The following is a 27,060-nucleotide window of genomic DNA, read 5'->3' as shown; positions in this document are numbered from 1 at the left end:
CGTCTACAATGTAGCCATCTAATCGACTCTGTAGCCATCTTATCGATTTTGTAGCCATCTCAGTTTAGCCTAACCCTATAATATTTTAGCTCATTCTGGCTCATTTTACCCGTGCAAAAGGACAAGTGTATCGACACTCGACGATGCTCCTTCGCTGCCTATTGCTGGCGTTATTGGGCGTGGGGCTGCTAGGCCCCACCTCCGCCAATCCGCAATCGCTACCCATTAACTACAAGACGTATGCGGAAATGACTAGGTACTTGTTGGAGCTCAACGCCACGTTCCCCGATGTCGTGCAGGTGTCGATAGCTCAAGACACGTACAATCTGCGGTACCCCAAGGAGCTTCAGTGCATTATAGACGACGAAAGCAAAGCCACAGAGCCCTGTAAGCAGTACGTGGTGCATTTGACCAATCATTCGACGCTAGCCAACGACCCAGAAAGACCCGAAGTGTTTATCAGTGGAGCACTCCACGGCAATGAACGGGTCGGCCCTAATGCGGCGATTGAGCTGATTGGTCTACTTGCACACGCTACGTCGATTTATGGCACAGACGATAACGCGAAGCCGACATTGGACACGCAGCGATGGCTCAAGGAGCTGGTGAACACTAGGAACGTGCTGGTGACGCCGATGACCAACGCTTATGGCTACTCACACAACCATCGCGAGGAGTTGACGGTGGATCCGAACCGAGACTACAATTACATGAGATCAGGTGTCGAGTGCATGCAGACGATGACATCTCGTGTAGTTAACGAGATCTGGAGAGATCATATCTTCCAGCTAGCTGTGACTTTCCATGGCGGCACTCGAGCAGTGGCTTACGAGTGGGGCTCACCGGATCACTATCTCAACGGCAAAGAGAACAACCCGAGCGAAAAGTCTCCTGATCACATGGCGCAGTTCCAGATTGGCAACACGCTGGCCAACTTTGCTGGGGTTTTCCCGGATGGCAAACTCTACCCGACTGGAACGATGAACGACATTGTTTATGGTGTCACCGGTACGTAAATTTTACTACATATATAGTTATTACAAAGCTGTATCAACGTTGTAAATGAATTGTAGGTGGAATGGAGGATTGGGGCTACGCGGCGTCGTGGGAAAACCAATTTTACGACGCGAAATCGCAGCCTTTCCATCCGTGCGAGCCGACTACGTTTGGAGGGTATCCGAAGGAGAAGACCATCTACAATAACATCACCCATCGCGCTTTCAACATGTTGGTGGAGACGTCGAACAGCAAGGAACCTAACACAGCAGATTTGGGAAACTTCAAGGAACTGTATGAAGCAAACGTCGATTTCTTCCGGACTGAAGGGATCACGACCGAGTCTGTAGGTCACGTACCACGGAACGTCCGTCTGGCACTCATGATGATCGAAATGGCCCAGCCTCTGGTGCGTTGGGTGGGTGCAGCAGGGTCGTCTCAAAGCCAAGAGTTGCTGAATGTCTTCCCTGCAGCGAGCCTGTACACTACCGATGCAAATCAAGTCACTGAGATGGGATGCGGTGCCTTGGCATGGGAACGCAACGAGGTTGCGACGTGTAGCATGTCCGATTGCAGTGTGGTTAACTCTGCTTACTCCAAGGTTCAGATCGCGTGGGAGGTGCTTGGTGCTCTCACTGTGGACAGCACTCACGTTCAAGTGTCTTCAAGCGCGACGTTCGAAGTTGATGCCATTTTAATGGAGACGTCAACGCAGAAAGGAACGACCCGGCGATTCTATGAATTCGCATCGGATTCCTCTCAAGCTGCGGCTGCTAACGTCGACACATTGGGGACTTCGCTCTTTGTTACATGTCTTGATCTGGGTAATGTCACCTCGGAGAAGCTATACGTTCGAGCTGTAGCCACAGTCGATCAGGTGAGCCCATAGCAGATCTTAATCTGCTTCAACTGTAGACTGATACGATGTTTTGTATTTTAGGACTGGAAGAAGCAAGGCACTGGTGACGATGCACCTTCACCTCACATCCCGCCGCAGTCTCACCTTGTGAATGCTCGAACGAACCCGGATTGGAATTTTGAGTGGAATGGCCGTCGAGTAAAGGCTGCTCTCGAGTGGACATCCCCGGTATGTGCTCTGCATTCATCGCCTGAGAATGTAAATTGCGGTACTAACTTTATGTGTTTATCGTGCTAGGTCATCAACATCGAGACTGCAAAACATTCCGAGACGAATGACGTTTCTTCAGATATTACTCGTGGCTCATCGTCGGATGCGTCAACATCGATTGCTCCAAGCGCTTCAAGCGACAACGAAAATGATGATAGCGATGACAGTACTGATCTGCCAACTATTGGTAAAGATCGCACAAAAAAAGCCGCGGACATTGACGACGAAGAAGAAAGTGAAGACTCAAGCGACGAAGCTTCGGCTAAGACGACGACTTCATCGTCTGCTAAAGAATCTGAGCGTACCAAGGTTACAGACGAGGGCGACAGCGACTCCGACGACGAAAGCGAGGACAGTGAAGACAGCAAGGATAACGACGACAACACCCTCGACGATGAGTTGAAGGCTTCCGACGATGGGACATCCAAGTCTTCTTCCTCTAGCACGCCTCAAGGCACCACTGCTTTAGCTGCCAATGGATCGGGCTTGGACGACAAGGCATCCTCTGGGTTGCTTCAGTTCGGATACCTCATTATGAGCTCGTGCGCGATGATCATCGTGCTCACTCTGGCCTATCTGTACCGTCGCGTGTTTCGGCGTCCTCGTCAGCCGTACATGAACATCAGCAGTCTCGAGCAGCCCACACGCGTCACCATCAACAGTATCGACGATGAAGACTACGATGTTGACGATGATGAAACCGAGGATGTTAGTGCGGGTCCACGGATCCCTCGTCACGCTCAGTCGTCCAGAGGTGTACTCTAATTCTGACTTTTACTTACCGGCGGGTGTTGCAAGTGCTACATGTAGCTCCCGATTTGTAATGGTTTTAGTTACCCGTAATTCCAGTTAGAAATTGCGGTGGTCTGTTGTTTGCTGTTGTTGCGGACGATTTTCGCTTAGAAGCTCGATTTTTATTATTTCCCTAGGGATTGAAGCCACTAGAACGACGGGCAGTTAATAAATACAATCACACAAATGTCGTGCGTCCAGCTTCAGATATACATGCATCTCGATGCAGCACATGTACTCAATACGAAATTAACACTGGGATACGTTTGAAATTGATTTAGAGACGGCAAACATCAAATTCTCAACTAAAAAAGTAAAAAGTCCCAGTGTCGCTGGCAGGGGGGGGGGGCATCCGTATTCGCGCACGAAGTGTTGTTCTTGCTTTTCGGTTTTGGTAGCATGCCCCCAGCGCATTTGTTATGAGCGCTGACGATGGTCGGTGCGAAGCACTCCTTCTACATGTGAGTACTTAGCTTTAAAAGCAAACTTCAGTGACTATGTAGCTTAACACGACCCTTTTCTGAAGTCACTGAAGGCATCCTCAACCTGCCTTGCGAGAAGCTATCCCAGAATTCGTATTAACGTAAATTGAAGTGATTTTATCCTATTATGATGAAAGCACTTCAATTGTTTTCCCTGACAACAACTTCTTGTCAATCGACACGAAATATAATGGCGATTTTTGATATAAGGAGAGAAGCACTTGAAGAAGAAGTGAGTTTTACGAAACTGTATAGCTTCGTATATGCTGAAATAGCTGGATAATACCCGGTGATGGTGTTTACTGGCGAAGGTATTCAAGATTTTGCACTGCAACGATTTCTACCCGTTCACATGCGAATCACACGAAAAATAATGATGGACTTGACATAAGGAGAGAAGTACTTGAAGAAAAAGTAACCTTTCGAAAATATATACTACTGTAGAGCTTCATGTAAGCTGGAATAGCCTACCTGTAGCTTATATATGCTTCTATTGATGTCTGCCCACCTACAGTACCAAAAGTAAACAACCTGTATGGATATGTCGAAATAAAACACAGTAGCGAACTCCACCAAATCAAACTTATCGTGAAAAAAAGCTCATTATATACATCATTATATCCTCCACACAATCCGTCTCACGTAGCATCCGACTCCTTCCCTTCTCCATATCTCTGGCCTACTCCGCCACAGCATTAAGCTAAGAATGATCAGATTTTCAGGGTTTTGTTTTCGCCGAAAATAAAAAAAATAATAAAAATGAACGTTTGGTGTTTTCCATTAAAAACCAATTTTTGAAATGGAGACGTTTTGAAAAAGGTATTTTAGGATTTCAAAATTTAAAAGAAACACTTTTTGAATGTGCACTAAAGAATTTGTTTTAGAAAAAAGTAGTTTGTTTCTTAAAAAAAAAAACTTTGAACGAGTTTCATTTTTTAGCGTTGTTACGGCATGTACTTCATTAGTATTGACAAATAATATAAAAATGTAATATTAAACATTAAGTATCCAAATATCCAGAGCTTTCTGGGCGCAGCACGGCATTAGTCGGATCAACTTATTAAAATCTCAAGGATGTCCTTTGTCGGATCAACAGTTTTTTTTTTTTTTTTAACTAGTACAGTAGATAGAAGCGTAAATGTCTGATGTAAATTACGGGTAATCAAAGTTGCACACGTCGCAGATTTTGTACCGTAATGTGTGTTACATCCACTAGCTTGTCATTTTCGAATGGCATCCATGGAGGGACAATCGGTGTCCAGAAAAGTCGAGGACATCGCTCCGCCTCAATGCCTGTCCACCGTGCGTCTCCATGAGGTACTCATCATATACTCTCATCTTATTTAGAATCTCTTCTAGTTCCTCCCGAAAGTTCACCTCTTATAGCCTCTCAAAAACTCCAATATAAAGCATTGTCTAACTTGTCCACATGTCCTCAGATGCTGCTAGATGGTACTATTGGAGAACGTGGAGTCCTCGCATTGGAGTCAGACCGTCGTCTCAGCGGCAAGTATCGAGGCCTAAGGAGCTGCGATGAACAGTTCACCGCCTTGGTCAACGGAGACTCAGCTTCCAGCCAGGATGGCCCCAAGGACACCGACGCCGCACCGAAGCCGCCGCAGATGCTGTACGGCGAGTACCTCAACTGTACCGGCACAGCGCTCTGTGAGAAGCCTATTCTTGAGTGGAAAGCCTGTATCAGCTCGGTGCTGGCAGGGCAGAAGCATATCCGCGACTGTGCACAGACCAAGAGACACTTGGAGCGCTGTATGCGCAGCAAGAGCGAGGAGCTGCTCCGAGCCTCACAGCCCCAAGTGTTCCGACCCAAAGCTACCCCATAGACCCGATAGAACGCACAAAACACACACAGTTTGGCTTTGATTTTGTATCTGTTTCTGGTTTAAAGCCACGATGGGGACAAACAACACGCGATAAGAGTAGACTGTCTGCTATCTTAGCAGCCACACGCGCGCCGGTCTTACGTGAAGGAATTTCTAAACAATCTGGTACGAGTCCGTGGAGAGCAGCTTCTCGAACCCAAACGCAATGGGCGAGCCGTCCTCGATCTTCTGAACAGCCTCCACCTGTACGTCGCTATACACGCTGCGCGAAAAGAACGAGACGGAGATGGGGAAGAACGCGTCCATGTTGTTGCCGCGAATCGAGAACTCCAGCGTGCCCGAATTGTTCCTTTAAAAAGGTAACAAAAATTAGTCCACAAACAGAGGAATACTTTAGACCTAAATACGTACGCAGAGCTGATCTGGTCCTGATGCCAAAGAAGCGATCCTTCGGCCGAGTTGTGCTGGTATTGTCCGTCCACGTTTGCCACACTGGGGGCGTCAGAGCCTCCGAGGGGGATCACAACATTCACATTGTCCAGCACCATGTCGCGGTCCAAGGAATACTCGACACTGACGTTCATCTTGCCGTTGCCTTCCTCTTCGGGCCAGCACGTAATGTTCAGTGGCAGCATCGACTCGTCCTGTGTTTTCAAGCTCCACCGCAGGAACGCGACACGAGACGTAGGGAAGGGCTTGGTCGGATCTCGCAGAGCCAGCACCGAGTCGCTATCATAGAGTTTCTTGTCCACCTTAGGATGAGTCTGGAACGAAATACCTTCCACGCCTCCTGTACGCAGCTTAAGATGGCAGCAGCCAGCGCTCGGATCGTTCACTGACACGTACATACTGCCCTTAACCTCCAGCTGCTCCAATGCGCCGTCACGAGTCAACACAACCGTAATCTTCTCCTCCACCACAGCTCCAATCGGGTCGTGGCTGACTGCAACAGCTACTTCAGGCTTTTGCACAGTCTCCACAGCTGCACTCATAGGCGGGATCTCCTTCAGTCCGTCCTCAGCGGCCATAGCGTCCATGAACGACTTGCCGCCGCTACCCAGACCCATCCCTTTGCTGCTACTCGAGCTGCCCAGCTTCATACCAGCAGCCTTGGACACCACAGGCTCAGGACGGCTGTTGTATGAGATCGGAGAGGTCGCAGCTGGAGATCTGGGGCTGTTCATGAAGCTGTCACTGCTGCCACCGCTACGTGGCGACTTGAACGCGTTGCTGAACGAACTACCAAACGAATTCTGCGATCCGAACCCACTGCCGCCCATTCCAGCACGCTCCAGACGCGCACGTTCACGCTGTTCCTCCTTGATACGTGCCGTGTGGCGCTTCATGTCATCCTTGGCGGCAGCGCGCTTGCTCTCGAGGATCATGTTGTGCAGCTTCTCCTCGTGGCTCTCCATCTCCATATTGACACGGATCTGAGACACATTGATATTCTCCGAGTGGCCGCCGGCCGTGATGAGCTCGTCGAAGCCGAAGACCAACTCGAACTGCTTGTCACGGATGGACGCCTCGCTCAGCGGCGCGCAGATGTCCGGCACGAGCTTGGAGAGCACTTGGATTGTGTGTAGATCTTCTACAATGTTGCTGGTCTTGTTGGTGATAATGAGCACGAAGAAGCTCTCCAAGGGCTGATAAACGTAGCGCACACTCTCCGTGTCAATGAACGTGTGCTCGCGTGAGCCGCTTGATAGCAGTTTAGGGAACGCTGCTAGCAGACCCTGTCAATAAAACCCCAATTATGTTAATAATCCCATAAAATACTAAATTGTTGCAGTTGTGTCCACGTACCTCGAGACGGATGCGGGTGATCTCTACGAACTGACGCGCCACGAGCACTACAGACACGATATAGCCATGCGGTGAGTCGAATACGAAGCGTAAAACGCAGTGATTATTGCTGCTTGGATCATTCGAGGCTGTGTGTTGCCGTACCTTTGCCATTTTTGGTCAGCAAGGCGGCCGAGAGCACCACCTACGCGACGGATAAAAACAAATAGTGACGTCCCCAGAGCGAGTTAGATCTTGGAACAAATGGACATAGAGAAAGGAGACGATGGAGTTTGCCAGAGAAGTGTAGATGAAGAGGTGGCAACGTTCTGCGCGTGAGCAGAGCGGCGTGGAGATGACAGAGACACTCACCATTTTGCAACAAGAATCCTTTCCTTATCTTACGACAGCGCGGCCCCCTCTATACGTGGAGCTTCGAGAGGAAAACCCATTTCAACCAATAAGAAGATCTCACGCGCGGCGACGGTATTGGCCAGAATTGGATTTCACTACTTTATTGCCACCAATCAAATGTTTCAAGTAAGTTGAAGTGACCACGACGGATTGACTGTGCTAATGCTGATAATGCTGTTGAGTACAGCGTCATAAGTATGATGCCTACGTGAGTATTGTGTTCTATTGCATTCACTCAAAGGTTACTGGGTCATCCTGCCTCGATGCTGGAATCACTAGGATTCGCCGCAAGATTCAACCGCTGTTGCTTTGCCACCTATTTTTACAGCTCCATCTATATTCGCATTTTTGTTGCGTGCATTTTTCAAATGGTCTGACGCAGCGACAACCTCACATCGACCTTCTTCATTTATACTACAAGAGTGGCAGTCGGTCATGGCGGATACTCACGCTGCAATACGTATGTCCTCACCTACGGTGGTTCCTCCGTCCAAAATGCCATCAACTCGAGCCATTCAAGAGACCAGGAGCTCCACACCAACAGGGAACAACAGCAATAGCTGCAGTTCATTACCAATACCTGCACATCGACGGTCTACCACTCGCTCGATGCTACTCACTGCGTCAACACCTGCGCCTCCATCTCGCTCCGGTGGTCGAGTCACGCCGCCCATCAGGATGGAAATGAGCATCACAGAGCAGATCGCCAGACAAACACGCAAGTCCACGGTGCTCGACCCAAAGAACGCCTTGCTGCTCATGGCCATCCCAGACTATGACGACTATAAAATCATGCAGCCCTATAGCTGCAGGTCGCTTTCCAACAAGAGCAAGTTCGTTGGCGGTCGTGACTTTATCACACGCCACAACCCACAAGAAGTCAACGATTTCAAAATGAAATATTCGCGCGACGTAGGCAACCTGAATCGACATCGATCCATCTTGGCACCGCCTACATCCAATCTGCCAGCTACCGGTTTGTTTTCATCTTCCTCCGAATCTATCGGCTCTCTAGGTTCACCTAACAATAATGACAAGTGGCTCAAAGATGGTTCATTATGGCGGAAGACTTTCACGTCCACCATGAAAGTCTGCTGGGTGCTCACCGATTACGGCATTCAAACACTTATCGGACCTGAGTACAGACTAACTACACGGACTCCAGTGCTTCCAGCGATACCGTCACCAGGGCCTCTGAAGCCACTGTCACTCCCGTTATCTTGTCGATCAGCGAGACCAGAAACCCCTTCATCGCTTGCAGCATTCTCTGCACGCGAATCGGCTCGAAAGGGCTTCGGAGTGGACCTAGCGGACGAGAAAACGCTAGCAGCATTGTCACGGTTTGCAGTGAGCACCCCAAAGTCACGCAAGCCCCCCTGCTCTCCGTCTACACGGTTTACCGATCTGAAAGCCCCAAAAAGCGATGAAAGCTCTTCGACGCTTTCAAGTTCTGAATCACGCACGGATGGAGCGGAGTTGCTTTCACTCGCTCCTTATGCAGATGTGTCATGGGAACGCAACGATGAATTTGAACAAAATGACTCTGCTTCGCCACAAGATACAAACTCGCAGAAGAAGACCGTGGGATTCTCGCTCGCTTGTCCAGCAACTACTACAGATCTACGGCTCCCAGTGGTTTCCTCGATGACTCAGAATTTTGCAGTAGAGGTGTCACCTCCTTCACTTGCGCTGGGCACGTTGCTAACAGGACAAGTGTATCTGTTTCCCGTGCGAGTCCGAAACGTGGGGTTTCGTCAGGAACGCTTTCGTGTCAACCGGGTAGTTGCCACATGTGCGGGGTTCAGTGCTAGCATTGCGGAAGCGAATTATCAACGCGAATGTGCACGCTTGGCGCCTGGATTGGCGGCGATTGTGACGGTAGCGCTAAGTTTCCATCACCCCGGTCGAGCGACAGGTTCTCTACGTGTGGAAGCTGAAGGCCTTGGTGCTTGTGACGTCGAGATAAAATGCACCGTACGATAGACTGTAGCAAGCCATAGAGCATGATGCGAAAAGGCAATTTGTAAGAGACTAACAGGCTTTGTAAAAGTTTCTCTACCCGAAGACAGAAAAGCTAGAAATTTTTGTTAGACTGCTCATGTGTGAGAAAGACTCCGCCAAACCACCATTGCACATTTTGCGCTCTCGCACCCACAGAGTATCGCAGCAACAATGCCACCTGTCGAAGGTGATGCTGAAGATGCTCGCCTTGAGCAGTCTGAGGAAGATCAACAATGGGGTCTTCACGTCGGTGATGTCGTTCAGATCGTGCAGGGGCGATCAAAGCAGCTCACTTACGCGCTGTACTGTGGTCGTGGACGAGCGATCCATGTGTGGAGTCCGTCTCGTCGGAACTTCAGAGTTCGTGTAGACTCCTTACGCGGTCTCAAGTTGTCTGGGTATAAGGCGGCAAGCTGCACGAGAGAGCTGGACGAATTCTTTCACGATCTGCTCAACATCGATCCCGTAAAACCGGTCGAAGTAGTTCGGCGTGCCAAGACAGTGCTTCATGCCACGGCAGCCTCTCGGGTATCAAGTCTGTCGCTCGTACTGTTTGCTCGCTACGGTGGTGACACCATCTTCACGTTGTTCCAGTTACTCAAGGAAGCGTATGTGCTGGCCTTTGACGACTCGATATTTGGAATATCATGCGACGAGCACCAAGAAAGTCCCGAGGCGAACGAGTCTCATTTGGACTTGCCAGTTCATCCGACCAAACCAGACGCTGAAGCCAACAACCAAGTTGTTGCACGCAGTATTAAAACTTTCTTCGGGAGTGTGGGCGACCTTCTCATGAGTGAATGGCTTGGGAATTCGCTCAGCGATTATTTTCAAGATTCTCGAGTGAGGAGCAATTGGTACTCTATCCACGTACCTTCGACTATCCTAGGTAAAATGTCTATCCTTTAGTAAAGGTGACCAAGTGCTAACCCTTGACTTCATGCTGCCAAATAGCCCCGTTGTTCGTACAGTACGACCACCAGCAGGCGATATTTCGAGTGCAATTTGCGCGTACCCTCGCGCACAGGTTGGCAGCGGATCGCATGGAATGCGCGTACGGGAATACTTTCCAGCTCCTTCTTTTCGTCAAGTTTGACAAATAGTATGCGTTCGTTTATCCACAGAATTTGCTGGATGGACTTCACCCCGCTCAAAGTGATGCTTCTGAAGTGCCACCACTATATGTGCGATCCATGTCTTCGCTTGCTGCCACGCAGAGAGTGTCCGTGGTGTCGGTAAGTCTACCATGAAGCGCGTGGGTGGTACAGAGTTCTCACTCTTTTTTTTATTGCCGGACCAGTGGGTCAATACGACACGCGCAACCAGTGAGCGAACTTGTGAAGCGAGCGGCACTTCGACTCTTGACGCAGTCGATGCAGCTCGAAAACAAATCCCCAGTACCCTTATTGGAAGAAACAGACCTCGACCAAGAACCGCAAAACCACGACGACGACCCTGCAGATAACAACTAACTGCCGATTCTTGTGAATCCAACAACAAGCACCAAGGTGGCAACCAAACGATCCTACGTAGATCTTAAATGTGAAGAAAGCCCGTTGATAACCGATGAAGGCAATATGTGGCCTTTTTCATTAAAGCATACAGTAGTCAACACGATATTGATGATAAGTTGGCATTTTGCAGGTTGGAAAACATTTACCAATACCGCAAATAAGGAGAAAAAGATGGAGCAGGTTCGGGAGCTGCCGAACGGCAAATGCGTCCGCAGATACTCGCCTGAGCACCCACTCTTCGACGCTGGAACGCGTCTGTGGGCGACCAAGTATTACCAGGAACCAGAGTGCGACTGCATTGCTGAAATGTGCTATTTCTTAGCTCAAAAATTACACTTGTAAATTAAAATAAATTGTATTGATACAGATCGATGGTGCAGCCGGGAGATACTGCAGCTCACTCGGAGCCGATCACGTGTCGATTGGCAAATTGCAGTGTGAGCTTCAAGTCCACTGCGGCGTACGAGGAGCACTACGACATGTACGTGTATATGAGTATGGGGTTCTTACTGGAGACTGATTTTTTTGTCAATACCTGTAGGGTGCACCGTAATATTTGTCGAGAATGCTCGAGGTCGTTTTTAAGTTTGCGCCTTCTGGATATTCACATCAGGTAAAGGAATTTTGAGCACTCGCAAAAACACCAGAACTGACGATGGCGACATTGTGTAGTGAGACTCACGACGCTTTCTTCAAGATTTTGTCCAAGAAGAAGCCGATGTATGTTTGCCTTGTGGACGGCTGTCCGGAGATTTTCCGGCATGATGACAAGCGGACGCGACACTTAATCCGAGTGCATCAATATCCAGAGGCGTTTTCATTTCACCAGAAGCGAAAGCAGAGAAAAGGAAAGTCAAGCAAAGGAGCTGCTGGTGTAAAAAAATCAGAGGGCGATGAGCAGCCAGAAGTAGATGGGGAGACCATCAAGAAGCGTGAAGCTCGGAAACGCAGGCGTCAACAAAAGAAGAAGAAACTTTCGGAACAAGCTAAGCTTCGAGGTTCTGACATGCAAGTGGATGAAGAGTCTAAGACGGACAAGACAGGAGAGGAATCCAACACCGAAGATGCCAAGAGTGAGGTCACAGACATCGAGATGGCAGATCTAGAAGAGACCATGCGAGAGCTGCGAATTCCCAAAAGCATCCACTTCGGCCGAAAGCGAAGAACCTAATCTACAATGTAGATACTACATCCTTGCAACCCGGAGTGTACCGTTTGGCTACATAGCACAATTCTGCTGTCTGATTCAAAAATTCAAGAGCTCATTGCATTTTAATCGTACTTGGCATCAAAAACAAGAAGTTTTGGGAATCCGACTACAGAAACCTGAAGTACAGGTTTTATCGAAGGAAATAATAGGGCTTCTATCTCCTCGTGATATTCGCTTCGAAGACGGAGCAGAAGTGCTCGCCACGGGCTGAAGCGAAAGTTCCGAATAGGCTCACGGGTGAGCGTGAGGAAAGGTGCGAGGCTCTCCGAGCTGTTCTTAGCAGTCAGCTCCCGCATCGTAGGTTCCAAATGTCTACAAATTGCAACAATGATGTAAACCTGAAAGCACGGAGATCACAATGTCAGCCACGCAAAGCATCACGTCGAAGCTCTTACCTGAATTTCGACCCCGTAGAGAATGCTCAAATAAATGTAGATAGCTACATTTTCCCAATCGAAGTAATTCCAGAAACTTTGGCTGAGCCAACGCAACACGAGGCTCAGTAAGGAGCAGTGACACTGATCGATTGCTTGCAAAATCTACACTCGTTGAGCATCCTAGCGTTAGTTTTAACAATTGTATCCATCGTCAAAGGCACTCACCTGAGGAAATTCGCGTGCTAGAATGATTTCCACTCCTTCAGCGATTGCTATAACTGGTAGTGTCGAGTGATCCCCTCCAACCCCATCCACGAATTGAGAAGCACGCCGGGGCCAGAGAAATCCTGCCGACGGACTCGCAAGACAGTGCGACAAGAAACTCAGGATTTCGGCTTCCCCGTAGGTTGGATACAGCAGCATCAACATCGTAACCGGAAAACAGTCCATAGAAATCTTGCCAAACTTTTTGACAATACAATGCAGCAAGGTAGGCGATGACTCCAGAGATAATCCGCTCGCATAGTTCTTGTACAAACGGTTCATCAACTTCCGCTGTGAGTCCGTGGGGAAGAATGTTTCGCCATTCTGTGGTAAGCTGGAGGCTTGGTTCACAGCTACTTCGTGGTCTAACCGGCTGCGCTTGCTCATGACGAGACTGTACGTGAGTTTGGCAAAGAGTTCGCTAAAAGAACACATTGATTCGCATGAAATACAAGGTGATTCTACCCCGTATTGAGCCTCAAGGTCATTGATGAGTTCCCACGAAGCTTGCGAGATCAGTACGAAATCCATAGGAGTCGATAAGCCAGCTTCCACACCATCTCTAATTGCTTGGAGGATTTTGTTCTGCAATACAACGGCGAGTTCGGAAATGACACGGTCAGGTTTCTCTCCGGTGTTTGGAGTTTGTCGAGAGTGCAAATCAAACGCAAAAAGCTCACACTGAGGTAGCTTTTCACTTGGTCCGCCGATAAATTCAAATTCGTAGCAAAGTTGCTTCTCCAGAAACGAACACGGGCCCAGGATTTCGTTGGTTTTATGCAGGACGTCGCGTTGAAGTGTACATTTATCGTCGAAATGTAGCACTTTGAGTTTGAGCTTTGAAAGCCAACAGCTGCATTCGAGCATCGACGGCACACTCGACACTAGCGAAAGGAGCAGCTGAAATGCTACGCAACAGGTATCTTCCAGGTGACTTGAATTAGTACAGCATCCAGATCTGTGGATGGCAAGGGCCTCGGAAATGAATTCAACCAACGGACTGGCTTCGCTTGAAAGCAGCGATGAGGGCGCAAATTGCGAGCTCAAACAGCACCGAAGCCATTGTAAGCGTTTCATTTGAGGGTTTACTTGCGATGACCACTCATTGTCGGGGCTGTTCAGAGCGATCGTGAAGTCCACTGTCTCTCGAAGTTCGGTAATAACCTGGGATATTGTTTCTTGAACGCCAACGAGGTTGAAAAAAGATTGCGCAGAGATCCGATGAGATAGAATCCCCAGAACTTTACGAAAATGTTGCACTTCAAATTCATGCGTCTGACTGTGCATGTAGGTATTTACAAGCACTGTATCCGGCACGCTGCGCACCCCTGTCGTCGAGTGTAACAGGGTACTTATGATACGACTGCGGAGACGAGAAAACTCTTGTTTATCTCTTTGCTCTGAAAGTGAACCGCAAATTTTCCAGATTTCGTTGATAACTCCAATTTTATACGCGATCTTGAAAGCCTGCGGAATTACTGCTGCATCTGTGATCAAGGCGAAAAGTCCGTTTGAATCGCACATCCACTGATACAATTGCTCCCTTGAGGCCATTGTTCCCAACTGCCAAGATTGTAAATAGCGCTTGCATAACTCAAAAATGAATTCCACTGTTTCAGAATTCGGAGTTTGAGTAACAGCATTTATCACAGCCGTGCTTGACATCACCATTCGTAAGATCAGTTTGCCAGCCGATTTAAGCTCTGAAGTGAAAACTCCACGTAGAGTTCGTTTCGATATACTGTCAATCACCAATTGACAAGCTTCAGTGAGAGTCGTTGGTTGCCGAAACGGGAACCATGGATTCTTTTCTTCCAATTCCTCAGTAGCAGACATTTTACACGTTTTGTGTGTCCAACAAGCATCTGTAATCTATGACAAGGCACCCAGTTAGTCCCAGTATCGACAGGATGGAACATCTCGGGTTACTTGCATTCATACCTTCGTGAGCGCTGGTAACAAGTCGTTAACGTCTGCATAATGAAGGTATTTTGCAACACTATTGGAGATACTCGTTGCCCAGCGTGCATTAAACATCACACAGGCGTCCTCTTGCCAACACGGTACCGTGACAATAATCTACACAACACGTCAAAATACGAAGTTGTTAAAGGTTGTGAATGCTTATAAGCACACAGCTAAGCCTTGGACGTAGCATACCGTTGCAACCGACAGGATGAGTGCACCAACGGCACCCTTCCCGAGATGTTTGTAATCCGCTTCCAACTCATCGCGCGGTGCCTATCCGTCAATAAAGGGCCAATTACGTACATTCGCCTTATCATCCCCCAATGTGGTAGCGTACATCTTACCTCAGCAGACACTAAATGTTGCACTAGACGATACAATGAATCATTTTCAGCTGCAATACTTTCCAGAGCCGATCTCTCCCAAGTTGTATGCCGTTGTTTAATATACGCGTGAGCAGGTAGTCGTTGCCACTGGCTTACTAGATCTCGCCCTTGTTGATACTCACAAATGTATGACAAGACAGCCAACACCTGCGGGTAAGTGAAACAGGGCAGGTTAGCATATACTACGACATCCAACAAGATTTTCTCGGCTTACACACTGGGCGGTGCGCTTTTCGATGGCATCGACCGAAGAGTTCGATGATTTCATTAATATCAGTGGTCGAACTCGAGTCAAATACTGGAGTAAATCAGCGACAAAGCCAGAATTATCCATTGCCAAAAAGAGTTGCCGTGAATTGGGCACATTGAGCAGCCACAGCCTAAACCAACGCACTGGATCTTCGTCGATTAGGAATAACATTGTTAGAGGAGTGATTCGCTTTGCTTCGACTTCAGTTTCTCCCGTCGAGTACATAGTGAGGAGGCGAAAGGTTGAGTGTAAGACTTCGGCAAGTGCTTCAGAAGAAAAATACACCCAATGCCGCATGGTCTTGACAAGTAGCGTATGCAATACGCGAAAGCAGTCCAGGACGGCGATACAGTGTCTGTCACTGCTGTCGCAGATGTCTTGTCGAGACAAGAACAGCTCTCCTGTCTCCAGATGCGAGCCCAAAAAGTCAAGGACTGCCCAAAGCAACTCGAGAAATTGAGCTGCATCTTCAGCTTGATTCATCAAGTCGTAGATAATCCTTTTTGACCGCTCGGCAGATTCGCATCGTTCTCCACGAATTTCGATGTCGAGGAATAATCCCACTACTGCGCAGCAAGCAGCAGGGAAAGCTGGTCCAGAGTGGATAATCTCCTGTATGGGTATCTACGTAACAGACTGTAAGGCATATAGTTCTCTCACGAACATCAATAACCAGAGTCCTACCTGCATAAACTCATCCAAGCTAGCTGCCCTCTCTGCTATCTCCATACTCTGCATCCGTCTAATTGTCGTCGGAAAGTCCTCCATACACGGAAAACTTATCATCCAGAAAAAAAACAAAATTGATAAGTTATGCTTTCCTTATTAATGCACATTCTTCGCTTCAACGCACCTCATCGCCGACCTGGACATGTCATTGAAATCCTCATCAAAGCTGAGCCTCTCGAACGAGCAATTCTCGAATTCCTGGTCGATTCCTTCTGCTTCTCGTTCTTCGCTCAACTTCTGCTGTTTCTTTCTCATCTCAACCACATGCTGCAGTTTCTCCCAGAACTTGATCAGGAAATGCTCGTCCGTATCTGTAGCTTTTGGATCATTTTCTTTGTCAGAATTCAGTATCTCCTTCAGTCTGACAACCTCCTTCTCCACGTCATGCTGCAATAGCACCAGAGCTTCCTGCAATTCGCTACTCGCCTGTACTTGAGCCTTAACACGGTTTAAACCAAGTACAGGATCCTGCGGAACCCCGGAGGCTGAGGCTCTCACTACTGCATCGATGCAGCCGCCCAATCGTGATTTAAGTACGCTCCGGACGAGCTTCACTACTTGCACTTGCCAAAATGATGGTTCTTGGTGTTGCAGATCCAGTAGAGTCGACTGGAAATACGCCAACAGATCTTCGAGCTGCAACCAAATAAAGGCACGGCCCGACTTGTAGTGTGAGATGGGATTCAACTATTGCACATGACGACGGCAATGACATACCGACGCATCCTCTAGCAGCGGATATAGCGTGTGGTCGATGAGAGAGCGCTGCTCCAGCAGCAGCAACTTCAGCGCACCCGTCGGTTCCATTTTGATTTTCCTAAAGGGTCACACTACAGAATTAATTGGACAAAAACATTCACAGTTCAAAAGAATAAATCTGAAAGAGGGGGTACCCCCCTTCAGATTCCAAATCAAACGAGTTTTGGATTTTGAAAAAGGACATCAGTTTAGAATTCAAATGCGTTCAAACGGCTGCGGGAATCGCTCTATTAGACAATTTGAAAACCCTGTCGACACAACTTGTGGCAGAAGGCTCGCATGCATCATGTATGTGCATGTACTTTATGGATACTGACTCCATTGGTCGGCGATCGCAGAGTATCTCATCGTGTCTCTGTCAAAAGGTACGTAAGAATGACGGCAGGGTGGGCCAGCTCGTTTGCTTCAGAAGCTGAAGTTCTGATTGAATTAATCTCACGGATGAATCTTACTTCACACTTCAAATGATTTTCAGAACGTTGAACGCGAACCTGGGGCTATCATACTTTCAAAAAGGTTGGAACACGATGAGCCCATGTAAGAGAATGCGTGCGACGATTTTGTCAATGGATCTTCGCACAGCAGAGCCTTCGATTCGACGTCACCTCATAATCAGCAATGCCGGACCAGGCTGGTCACCAGCATAGTCTGGAGCGCGCAATCAGGTTTTGGTTGGCTACGCTGGACGCGTTTAACACCTTGCGTTCCACTTGCTTCTGCACCAGAGTCTTGAGTCAAAGTTATTGAGTCAAAACCTGCTTTATCACGTTGAAGTTATTAACGCGCTGCCTCGGCAACCACAACATGTAGTCTGTACTACAGTACTAGTGCACAGCTGTACGTCATGCTACCCGAGGAGGTTTATTATAAATTTTATTGGAACTGCAGCTCTGAGCTTTTCACGCGCGGTGGCAACTTCAGAAAGCGGCTACAGCAAGTGATGCTGATCGAGTCAATCGACACTGTCGTAGTAGAACTAGAAGTTCTACTTTGAACTGCAACAACAACTGTACCCGACACTGCCCGTCTCCGCTCACGAAATCCCTCACGATTACATCGCCTCATTTAACGCCACCAAATCACCGTCGGAACCTCCCACGTTGCGGTCCGGGTACAACGAGAGTCAGCGCCAAGCAGCCGTTGCCTGCTTGCAAAGAAGCCCGCCTAGCATTATGGACGACCACATCCTTCGCCTCTCGGACGCGGTGAGCATGGACGTTGCCTTGGCGCCCACCAAATAGCGAGAGGCGTGGTTGAAGGCGACGAGGGAGTCCTGCCAACGGGCTCCGGATACCTGCGAAAACAACTTCAACTTGTCAAAAATATGGTCCGTCGCTGCACCGATGAGCTGACGCGGCTCTCTTTCATCAGTCTGCAGCGCGCGCTGATTGGCCAGCGCCGATTACGCGGACATAGCGGTGATTGCTCTCACGGACTTCCAATGAGGCTTGAGTCAAGCCCTGACGGGCTCCGCTACACGTAGGTGGCAACCGACAGTCTAGAGCCATAACTCTACCATAACTGCTTGGGCTAGAGGCAGCAGTGGTCAATTGGATCGAGGCGTTGATTCCTGTCCGGGATGACAAGCGGTTCGATTTTCTTATTTTTTTGGGCTTTGAGTTGCATCTTGACATCCCTGTCTTTAATAACATTTTGATCTGTCAAGTAAGAACTGTTTCTCTTTAAAATATACGATAATTCATATTGAATTACAATTTAACAGCACAGTCGCTCTGATGCTCTCTCCAACTGTAGAAAGCTATGCCCAAAATACTGAATGTGACACACCCAAACTATTTCTCCCGTTGCTGCAGCTTCGGTCACCGCCAGTTCACAAGAGACCAGCCGCGACGCAGATCAACGTCGTCGCAGTTCCTGCACAATGGAGACGCCACTTGCGCACGCCTTCCACCCAACGCCAGCGCCACACACGCTGGAGGACGAGCTGTATCCGTTTCTCGAAGGGGAGACCGTCGACTCGCCCGACAACGAGTTCTTCTTGAGCGGGTATCCCTCCTCCATCGCCGACCTGGACTTTGCTGCCACTGTGCAGGCGCTACCCACGCACCAGAACGACACAACGCCTGCCTCCTCCCCCCAGCAGCCAAAATCTTTTGGCGAAGGCTTGTTGCACCAACCTCTGAACCTGCCGCTGTCCCCATCGGCTTTCCACGAGTCTCCAAAGGTGCAGAAGCCGTTCTTCGACGCGTCACCGCTCAAGAACTCGCGCTCGGGCAACCGCCAACGCGCACGTCCCCGCGTGGCATCGGCGCCGAGCTCCACGCGCTCATATTCACCCACCTGCTCTCCACCGTCGAGCGTGAACGGCAGTGACGGAGGCAGCTTTTGCATGAAGGACTCGGAAGAGATCCTCAATGCGCCCGTTAAGAGCCTCACGGAGGAGGAAAAGAAGCTGCGGCGACGTGCACAAGTGGCCAAGTCTGCAAGAAAGCACCGTAACCGTCAGAAGGAGGAGCTGGCGAGGCTCAGAGAGCAAGTGCTGATGCTGCAGGAGCAGATGGCCATCATGACCCACCACCAAGGCTCCAACTCCCCCACCAGCATCAAGCGCGAACAAGACGTAATCACACAACACCGCAAGCGCAAGAAAGTGGACGAAGACGATGAGATCATGAGCAACAGCGTGCTTACCAACCCGAACGTCGGTATCATCGCGATGCCTCCACAGAAGCCACACATCCAGCACTGGTACCACCGCTTGCCTGTTGACACACTCGAGCGATCGACCATGTTGACACGCATTGCTGACAAGCGCATGGCTATTGGAGAGCAGTACATTCGCGCGGAATTTGGCGCTGGGACGTCGTATCCTTTGACGGACATCAAACTGAACTCGAACGGACCGGATCTCGAGATCAAACAAGTGCGTGGACGGCTTGTATCGGGTTTTACCCATCACGAAGTGGGCGATGCCTGCTGGAACTCATTTTCCAACTTCTTGTTCGACGTTCCGGAGAGATTCCGACGCCATGTGACGTGTGAACGCCTCATGGAGCTGGATGCCAACACTCGCTATGGACGCACGATCGTCCCGCTGCTTCGGGACCATAAAGGTCGTATAGTCTACTTCCACTCGTACTTCCTGGTGCGACGACACGTACGTGATGACTACGTGATGATCACGTGGGAGACGATCACAGACGACGATCTGTATCCACCTTCAGCTGATGAGAACCCAGAGACGACATTGCGCAACGACGAAGTTGGCTGGTACGTTTGCTTTTTGTGTGCTTACGGAAATATTTGTGTATTTTTGCTAACGTGTTCTGTTTTTCTTTTTTTTTGGTACAGCATGATTCTGGAGTCAGAGCGCATGCCGGACCAAAAAGGTGTACGAACCACGTTCCGTTCCATCACGCATAGCACACCGCCAGTTGGAGTCATGACACACCCGCGTGGCAAAGTGAACGAGGCATTCCTGACGGTGTTTTGCCGCAATGCTGACACTGTGGAGAATTCGGCGTGGAACTTGCTGATAAAAACACACCCAGAGCGTGTGCCCAAAGCGGAAGTTGTCGTGTAAGGCACGTGTTACCACAAGCTAAGCTCTTGCGATTACTGTAGGAATTGGGAAAGTGGACTTGAGGTTGTGTTTTGTGTGTGCAGTTTTTTTGCAAAGAATTATAATTTCTAATGTGTGAATTTATTTTGCGTAGAGCTCTAAACGCTGTTGCCGATTTACACTCTGACCATACATGTGCCAACCTCCATAGCGCGCTCACGAATGTAGCTGAACACAGTGTCGCCACAGACCTTGGCACCTTCCTCGGTCTTCTGTAAGTAGTTTGAGATTTCTGGTGCTACAGGGAGTGAAAATGAGTGCAGCTTTGTGCAGATCGACCGATATACCACTCGTTCCACGCCATCATGACACAATTCTCGACGCACCATAGCACTAATCGGGCAAACACACCGTTAGCTGCCATATTCTACTACCTCGCCTAAAAGAACACAAATACGTACGCTCCAATGAGATCGCGCTTGATAGTCTTATCGGGTTTGATCGGGTACAGGTCATCCTGATCCGCGAAATCCCACACCAACACACCATAGTCGTCGCTCATGCGATAAAATACAAGCGAGCGAGACTCTACTACCACATTTTGTGCATCTGCAGCAGTGATGCTTCTGTAATTCGTGGCTGATTTTGCGTAGCTGATGTTCCCTTGGGGCTTATCGAGAACCTCACCATTCTGTGACGCTGTAGTGTACTGCGGCCAGTCGGTGCCACAGCCCAGAACAGCATTACACGCTGACACGAAAACAGTCTTCAGATCCAAGCAGTCAAACGCATACGCTGCGACTGTAGTCACGATCTGCTGTTGCTCATTCGAGACTGGTACATTGCGAGCAATAATCGATGGTGGTCCTGCAAAATCCATTCTCTCAGTCTCACGTAAAAGGATCTGCACGGCCAAGTCCGCCTTTGAGTCCGTGCACATCGCCAAATAGTCACGTCGACGTGCGTATGCTGTCCGTCCGAGGTGTGTGAATGTATGTAGCAGAGTAGACATATTGAGTTCTCCGTTCGTGATAGGCGAATTCAATACCATGCCCTGGATCGAAGTGAAGAAGCGTCGTTGCATCACCAACGCACGCCGCAGTTGCTCGTTCAGCTTCTCCGCCTGACGCTGCTTGTGCCGCTGTGCCATATAATATTCCTTAGTCTCTGTTACAGCTCCATCTGGTCGCAGCAGTTTGTGTTTGGAGCGCAAAGAATGCAACTGATCGGTGAGGTCCGCCACCTCCTTCCTCAGGCCCAGCATCTCGTGTTTCTTGCGGTAGCGGTGGCGCCGCGCACTCACAGCCACTTGTGCTCTTCGCTTCGCCTTGCGGTCCGTCGGTTCGTCATTTCCAATAGTAAACACGGGAGAACTAGGCGAAGCGCTCGCGTCGTCGCTGCTACTAGTGCCGTCTGTGCTGGTTGCCGCGGGTGCAATGATCTGAAGCTCGCTATTGTCGATTAGCTTGGGCATCTCGTCTGCTTGGAAGAGGAATTCAGACAGCAAATTCATGTCGAAGTCTGCTTCGCCCTCACTGATCGATCCATCGTCAAGATACGCCATAGCGATGTAGTTGCTAGTTGGTACTACGTGCCGGGTGTATGCCAATTGTTGACTGAGCTCTGTCGTCTTCCTTCAGCCCCGGCGAGATTCGTCGACAATATTCGTCCTCGTAATCGAGTTCATCAATTTGTATATGCGCCAAACTTGGTGGGCCAATCAGATTTTGATTCAGAACGAGCAGATCGCACGTCATTTGTAGATCAGCTGACAAGGCAAGTTGCAAGGCAGCATCATGCTGTCGGTGTCACCGACTCGGTGAGTTTCGTGGAGGGAAACATACTGCCAGCATGTTCCCCTCCACGAAACGCACTGCGTACCCGATAGTACTACGAAGTACAGTAGTACTAAATAACTAAAGCTGCGATTGGAGACTGGAAAGTGTGGTCTACGGAGCCGTCATGGCACAGGAAAAGTCGGAATTGAGTTGCCCCTTTTCATTCAGTTCCTGTTCAGACTTTCCTTTCGCTTTCAGCACCGCCGAGTTCGAGGAGGCGTTTGTATTGGACCCGGTAGTGCCGTCATTAGCTAGCAGCGGCGACTAACACACATATGCCTTCGCCAGAGACGAATGGTAGTGTCGTACTACATGGTACGTCTCTCCGCTCCACCGGTATATATCTGTCAGTGCACAACACCAATAGTTTGCAGCTAGGCATATTATCGTTATTAATTTTCACCCGGAAAATTAATAACGATAATATGATCAAGCCTTAGAGTTATCCTTTGATATATTCTGAAGAATGAACGAAGTCTTGGAGACGTTATACAGAGAACTGAGTTTAATACACGGAAAAATATGGACAACTAAGTCCGTGTACTCGTGAAGTACATGTATTATCACTTCTGCGCAATCACTCTACTGCACGCGGTACATCAACACGAGCTGGCCACTGCGTCATTTTTAATGGCCTCGTAAACCAACGATCCGCAGATCTTAGCACACAACTGCCTCGACTTCGAAAAGCGTTCCAAGCTCGGTGTCAGCTCGGACGAATCCACGAGGTGGACTTTAGTGCATATATTGCGGCAAACGATGCGTTCCACTCCATCGACGCAGATCTCGGGTCGTACGAGTACTCTGCAAGCCATAGCAGCAGCAATCCCATTGTTAGAACACTTCATCATAAACAAAGAAAGAATACGCAAAGTTAACTTACGCTCCGATCGTGCAGCGCATGGCAGTCGTATCCTTCTGCATCGGATTCATGTCATCCGCATCTACATAATCCCATAAGAAGATGCCGCAGTCCTTGGTCATACGGTAGTACGAGATCTCTCGTCCCTCCACGGACACCCGATCACCCGTAGCATCGCTCTCGTAGATGTTGTGGGACATTCCGTATCGAATGTTGAGCTTCGTCGGGGGAAGGTCGGCGGTCTTCAACGAGGAGGTCACAAGTGTATAGTTGGGCCACACCACCGCACAGTTCATGACGGCACTGCACGTAGCCTTGAAAGTTTTACACGTATTTCGCGTTTCCAGCGCGTACACAGCGACCGTGGTCATTCCAAAGCCATCACGTCCTAGATCGATCTGCTGGCAGGCAATGTGCGGCGTTATGAATGGCTTGATTCCACCCGTTTCCTCCATGATAATCTGCTTGGCCATGTCTAACTTCGCGTCGGTGCAAATGCTCTCCAAATTTCGTACTCGAGAATGTTGGTCCTTCAGTAGACGCGTGGGGGTATGCAGGAAGTTGCGCATATTCAACTCAATGCTGGTAGGCATCGCGTCGCAGAACATCGACCGGAGATTCCGCACAAACCCGCTCTGTAGGAATAGTGCGTGCCGTAGCTGTTCATTCGTTTTCTCTGCCTGTCTCCGCTTGTGACGCTGCGCAATAGCTCTCTCCTCCCAAGCTGCAATAGCGTTATTAGCGCGCATTTGCTTGTGCTTCGAACGGAGAGTTTGCAATTGTTGCTCCAAGAAATTCGCCTCGGTCTTCAGCGTTATCATCTCATACTGAGTAAATTAGTAATTCACCAGGTAAGATAAATTAGTCAATGAGTCTGTCACGTCATCCACTAGATGACCAACACACCTTCTTCTTGCACCGCAGTCGCCGAGCACTGCTGGCGACTTGCGCTCGCCGTCTCGCCTTGCGATCTGTCACTCGTTTCTCTTTGTTATGTTCAGGCTCAGCCTCTGCCACGTCCGACATACTAGAAGATGAACTCGTCGACAGCGTTTTCTTTACTTTCTTGGGTCTGGCAGTCCCCATCGTAGCTCTCATAGGCTCCTCAGTACTGCTACTCGTATCAGCTGCATCACTACTGGGGCTGTCTGTTGTCGGTGGTGAATCCCCCGACTCGTTCGTGAGCAGAAGCTCCACTCGCGAGCTGTTGGACTGTAGCAAGTCGGACAGGAAATTCATGTCCAGATCGTCCATTGAGCTATTGGAACTACAGTGCCCCACCACCCCACAAGCGTTTAGCTGAAGAGGCTCGTCTACTGAGGCGCCAGTCTGCAGCTCCATCTCTTCGGGCACCAGGGAATCTATAAAGAGTTAGTGACTGAAAATGAAGCAGGGATGAGAGTGCTAAAGGCGGCATTTCGTACCAACGTCAAGCGAGCCGAGCCCAATAGACGCGGGACTCTGCAGACTAGGTGTGAGCCCTCTTAGGCCCGGCTCATCAGTCGTCATGGGCAGAGTCTTCCGTCGCACAGAGCTGTCGTCGGTCTGGTCCATTCTCGTACTTCGAAGTAAGGATGTTACTGCTGTAACCACCCTAAATTTTAAATACAAGTATAGTATCTTTTAGACAGCCCAGATTTTGTAAAACAAAATCTAAACAGATTTTTGTTTTAATTTCTTAAATTGTCTTTAAAAAGAACATGTTCATAAAATTTAGACAAACTTGCTTCAAATTAAAAAATAAAACAAAAATATGTCTAGATTTTTACTGTGTTGTTAGATAATCCAGATTTTCTGAGAAAATGTGAAACTGCATTCGCTGCTTGCTAGAGTCGCTATTACATATTTTAATACCTGTAGTGTTTTGCCTACTCCTTCCTCGTATAAGTCTTCCAACAAGTGCCAAATCTGCCACATTTTAGTTGTAGTTGGGCCAATACCCAGTGTTCGCAAGACACAGTGTTCGCAAGACAGTACAGATACTGCGGCACACCTCCGGACGCAGCACCAATCATAATGTTTAATTATTTCTTGGTAATGTTTCCCCAATAACCTTGCGTTGCGCTTGATAAATGTGCTGTGCTTATCAGCAGCACAAGCTGTCGGCGAAGCCTCAAAGCAGATCACTATCATACGCGAGTAGTAAAGATCCCGCGAGTTATCTGGTAGCTGTGCCTTGCACCCCATATTTCAAAAAATCGCGGCACGGTGGGCAAAAACCTCGTCGGGCGATTATCGCTAAAGTATATCGATTTGACCATAACATCGAAAATGGGGACATGCGTCTCGTATCACTTTCAATACGAGCTGATCACTGCGTCATTCTTGATTGTCTCGTATACCAACGATCCGCAGATCTGCGCGCATGCATACTGTAGCTGCCTCGACTTTGAAAAGCGTTCCAAACTTGGTGATTGCTCCGACGAGTCCAAGTGATGCACCTTTGTGCAAATATTGCGGCAAACGATACGCTCCACGCCGTCGATGCAAGTCTCGACCCGCACCAGTACCCTGCAGACAATAACCACATTTGTCACTTGTTAGTGCATCGATCTCAAATGTACATGTACAAACCAAAGCCTACTTACGCTCCGGTCGTGCAGCGCATGGCAGTCGTATCCTTCTGCATCGGATTCATGTCATCCACATCTACATAATCCCATAAGAAGATGCCGCAGTCCTTGGTCATACGGTAGTACGAGATCTCTCGTCCCTCCACGGACACCCGATCACCCGTAGCATCGCTCTCGTAGATGTTGTGGGACATTCCGTATCGAATGTTGAGCTTCGTCGGGGGAAGGTCGGCGGTCTTCAACGAGGAGGTCACAAGTGTATAGTTGGGCCACACCACCGCGCAGTTCATGACGGCACTGCACGTAGCCTTGAAAGTTTTACACGCATTTCGCGTTTCCAGCGCGTACACAGCGACCGTGGTCATTCCAAAGCCATCACGTCCTAGATCGATCTGCTGGCAGGCAATGTGCGGCGTTATGAATGGCTTGATTCCACCCGTTTCCTCCATGATAATCTGCTTGGCCATGTCTAACTTCGCGTCGGTGCAAATGCTCTCCAAATTTCGTACTCGAGAATGTTGGTCCTTCAGTAGACGCGTGGGGGTATGCAGGAAGTTGCGCATATTCAACTCAATGCTGGTAGGCATCGCGTCGCAGAACATCGACCGGAGATTCCGCACAAACCCGCTCTGTAGGAATAGTGCGTGCCGTAGCTGTTCATTCGTTTTCTCTGCCTGTCTCCGCTTGTGACGCTGCGCAATAGCTCTCTCCTCCCAAGCTGCAATAGCGTTATTAGCGCGCATTTGCTTGTGCTTTGAACGGAGAGTTTGCAATTGTTGCTCCAAGAAATTCGCCTCAGTCTTCAGCGTCATCCTCTCACCCTTGGAAAAAAAGCAACAACCATAACCGGAACGTTAAAGAGTCCATCAAGACAGGCAGAAGGTGCTTAAACTCACCTTCTTTCTGCACCGCAGTCGCCGAGCACTGCTGGCGAGTTGTGCTCGTCGTCTTGCGTTGCGATCAATCAGTGGTCTATCTTGCTCCCGTTCAGGCTCAGCCTCTGCAATCTCCGACGTTGAAGGTGAGGACAGCGCTCTCTTGGGTCTGTCAGTCGTCGTCGCAGCACTAATAAGCTCAGTCGTAGCACAGGTATTTGTTGCCACTCGTATTAATCACATACCTACTGAGGCTGTCCGTCGGTGAAGAGTCTCCATATTCGTTGCTCGTGGGCAGAAACTCCACTCGCGAGATGCTCTCGGACTGCAGCAAGTCAGACATGAAATTCATGTCCAGGTCGTCCACTGACTCGCTGCAGTACCCAACCACCCCGCAAGCGTTTAACTGTAGCGTCTCGTCCACCAAAGTACCGGCTTGTAGCTCCATCTCTCCGGGAACTAGGAAATCTGCGCACGAGAGTGGATTAGATT

The 27,060-nt window shown here is 49.1% G+C and overlaps 10 protein-coding genes across 18 annotated transcripts; 6 read left to right on the top strand and 4 right to left on the bottom strand.

Annotated features, from left to right (window-relative positions):
• Nucleotides 1-103: 103 nt before the first annotated feature.
• On the top strand, nucleotides 104-3,120 carry PPTG_02243 (hypothetical protein). The gene is made up of 4 exons (XM_008893283.1): nucleotides 104-1,008; nucleotides 1,074-1,873; nucleotides 1,937-2,083; nucleotides 2,153-3,120. Exons 1-4 carry the CDS (start codon nucleotides 144-146, stop codon nucleotides 2,888-2,890), a joined length of 2,550 nt encoding a protein of 849 aa, XP_008891531.1. The 5' UTR covers nucleotides 104-143; the 3' UTR covers nucleotides 2,891-3,120.
• A 1,500-nt stretch (nucleotides 3,121-4,620) lies between these two features.
• PPTG_02242 (hypothetical protein) lies at nucleotides 4,621-5,673 on the top strand. The gene is made up of 2 exons (XM_008893282.1): nucleotides 4,621-4,716; nucleotides 4,839-5,673. The coding sequence occupies exons 1-2, from the start codon at nucleotides 4,630-4,632 to the stop codon at nucleotides 5,238-5,240; spliced, it is 489 nt and encodes a 162-aa protein (XP_008891530.1). The 5' UTR covers nucleotides 4,621-4,629; the 3' UTR covers nucleotides 5,241-5,673.
• PPTG_02241 lies at nucleotides 5,247-7,465 on the bottom strand. 2 transcript variants are annotated; one of them, XM_008893280.1, is made up of 5 exons: nucleotides 7,398-7,465; nucleotides 7,191-7,230; nucleotides 7,047-7,093; nucleotides 5,652-6,976; nucleotides 5,247-5,589 (listed from the first exon to the last, which is right to left on the bottom strand). In XM_008893280.1, the coding sequence occupies exons 1-5, from the start codon at nucleotides 7,398-7,400 to the stop codon at nucleotides 5,394-5,396; spliced, it is 1,611 nt and encodes a 536-aa protein (XP_008891528.1). In that variant the 5' UTR covers nucleotides 7,401-7,465; the 3' UTR covers nucleotides 5,247-5,393. The 2 variants fall into 2 exon arrangements, with proteins under 2 accessions (XP_008891528.1, XP_008891529.1); XM_008893281.1 differs by having other exon boundaries at nucleotides 7,191-7,465.
• A 409-nt stretch (nucleotides 7,466-7,874) lies between these two features.
• PPTG_02240 (hypothetical protein) lies at nucleotides 7,875-9,422 on the top strand (the record flags this gene model as incomplete). Its single annotated transcript, XM_008893279.1, has 1 exon — nucleotides 7,875-9,422. The coding sequence occupies one exon, from the start codon at nucleotides 7,875-7,877 to the stop codon at nucleotides 9,420-9,422; it is 1,548 nt and encodes a 515-aa protein (XP_008891527.1).
• A 189-nt stretch (nucleotides 9,423-9,611) lies between these two features.
• Nucleotides 9,612-10,912, top strand: PPTG_02239 (hypothetical protein; the record flags this gene model as incomplete). Its single annotated transcript, XM_008893278.1, has 4 exons — nucleotides 9,612-10,329; nucleotides 10,395-10,494; nucleotides 10,565-10,675; nucleotides 10,741-10,912. The coding sequence occupies 4 exons, from the start codon at nucleotides 9,612-9,614 to the stop codon at nucleotides 10,910-10,912; spliced, it is 1,101 nt and encodes a 366-aa protein (XP_008891526.1).
• Nucleotides 10,913-11,049: 137 nt separating this feature from the next.
• On the top strand, nucleotides 11,050-12,494 carry PPTG_02238 (hypothetical protein). 4 transcript variants are annotated; one of them, XM_008893276.1, is made up of 4 exons: nucleotides 11,050-11,241; nucleotides 11,322-11,435; nucleotides 11,496-11,567; nucleotides 11,627-12,494. In XM_008893276.1, exons 1-4 carry the CDS (start codon nucleotides 11,063-11,065, stop codon nucleotides 12,123-12,125), a joined length of 864 nt encoding a protein of 287 aa, XP_008891524.1. In that variant the 5' UTR covers nucleotides 11,050-11,062; the 3' UTR covers nucleotides 12,126-12,494. The 4 variants fall into 4 exon arrangements, with proteins under 4 accessions (XP_008891524.1, XP_008891522.1, XP_008891523.1 ...); XM_008893274.1 differs by having other exon boundaries at nucleotides 11,322-11,567; XM_008893275.1 differs by having other exon boundaries at nucleotides 11,050-11,435.
• On the bottom strand, nucleotides 12,190-17,039 carry PPTG_02237 (hypothetical protein). 4 transcript variants are annotated; one of them, XM_008893270.1, is made up of 10 exons: nucleotides 16,856-17,039; nucleotides 16,263-16,774; nucleotides 16,094-16,187; nucleotides 15,374-16,033; nucleotides 15,118-15,306; nucleotides 14,966-15,046; nucleotides 14,747-14,884; nucleotides 12,767-14,677; nucleotides 12,560-12,703; nucleotides 12,190-12,502 (listed from the first exon to the last, which is right to left on the bottom strand). In XM_008893270.1, the coding sequence occupies exons 1-10, from the start codon at nucleotides 16,943-16,945 to the stop codon at nucleotides 12,227-12,229; spliced, it is 4,095 nt and encodes a 1,364-aa protein (XP_008891518.1). In that variant the 5' UTR covers nucleotides 16,946-17,039; the 3' UTR covers nucleotides 12,190-12,226. The 4 variants fall into 4 exon arrangements, with proteins under 4 accessions (XP_008891518.1, XP_008891521.1, XP_008891520.1 ...); XM_008893273.1 differs by having other exon boundaries at nucleotides 16,263-17,039; XM_008893272.1 differs by having other exon boundaries at nucleotides 12,190-12,703.
• A 1,692-nt stretch (nucleotides 17,040-18,731) lies between these two features.
• On the top strand, nucleotides 18,732-21,019 carry PPTG_02236. Of its 2 annotated transcripts, XM_008893269.1 has the most exons (3): nucleotides 18,732-20,128; nucleotides 20,210-20,504; nucleotides 20,575-21,019. In XM_008893269.1, exons 1-2 carry the CDS (start codon nucleotides 18,780-18,782, stop codon nucleotides 20,439-20,441), a joined length of 1,581 nt encoding a protein of 526 aa, XP_008891517.1. In that variant the 5' UTR covers nucleotides 18,732-18,779; the 3' UTR covers nucleotides 20,442-20,504; nucleotides 20,575-21,019. The 2 variants fall into 2 exon arrangements, with proteins under 2 accessions (XP_008891517.1, XP_008891516.1); XM_008893268.1 differs by having other exon boundaries at nucleotides 20,210-21,019.
• On the bottom strand, nucleotides 20,506-22,102 carry PPTG_02235 (hypothetical protein). The gene is made up of 2 exons (XM_008893267.1): nucleotides 20,882-22,102; nucleotides 20,506-20,813 (listed from the first exon to the last, which is right to left on the bottom strand). The coding sequence occupies exons 1-2, from the start codon at nucleotides 21,982-21,984 to the stop codon at nucleotides 20,597-20,599; spliced, it is 1,320 nt and encodes a 439-aa protein (XP_008891515.1). The 5' UTR covers nucleotides 21,985-22,102; the 3' UTR covers nucleotides 20,506-20,596.
• Nucleotides 22,103-22,803: 701 nt separating this feature from the next.
• On the bottom strand, nucleotides 22,804-27,040 carry PPTG_20902 (hypothetical protein). The gene is made up of 4 exons (XM_008894329.1): nucleotides 26,814-27,040; nucleotides 26,590-26,737; nucleotides 25,709-26,514; nucleotides 22,804-23,062 (listed from the first exon to the last, which is right to left on the bottom strand). Exons 1-4 carry the CDS (start codon nucleotides 27,014-27,016, stop codon nucleotides 22,858-22,860), a joined length of 1,362 nt encoding a protein of 453 aa, XP_008892577.1. The 5' UTR covers nucleotides 27,017-27,040; the 3' UTR covers nucleotides 22,804-22,857.
• Between the last annotated feature and the right edge of the window lie 20 nt (nucleotides 27,041-27,060).

The sequence above is a fragment of the Phytophthora parasitica genome, assembly GCF_000247585.1.
Source record: "Phytophthora parasitica INRA-310 unplaced genomic scaffold supercont2.2, whole genome shotgun sequence".
Classification (NCBI taxonomy): domain Eukaryota; phylum Oomycota; class Peronosporomycetes; order Peronosporales; family Peronosporaceae; genus Phytophthora; species Phytophthora nicotianae.
This window is presented reverse-complemented; position numbering and strand designations above follow the sequence as displayed.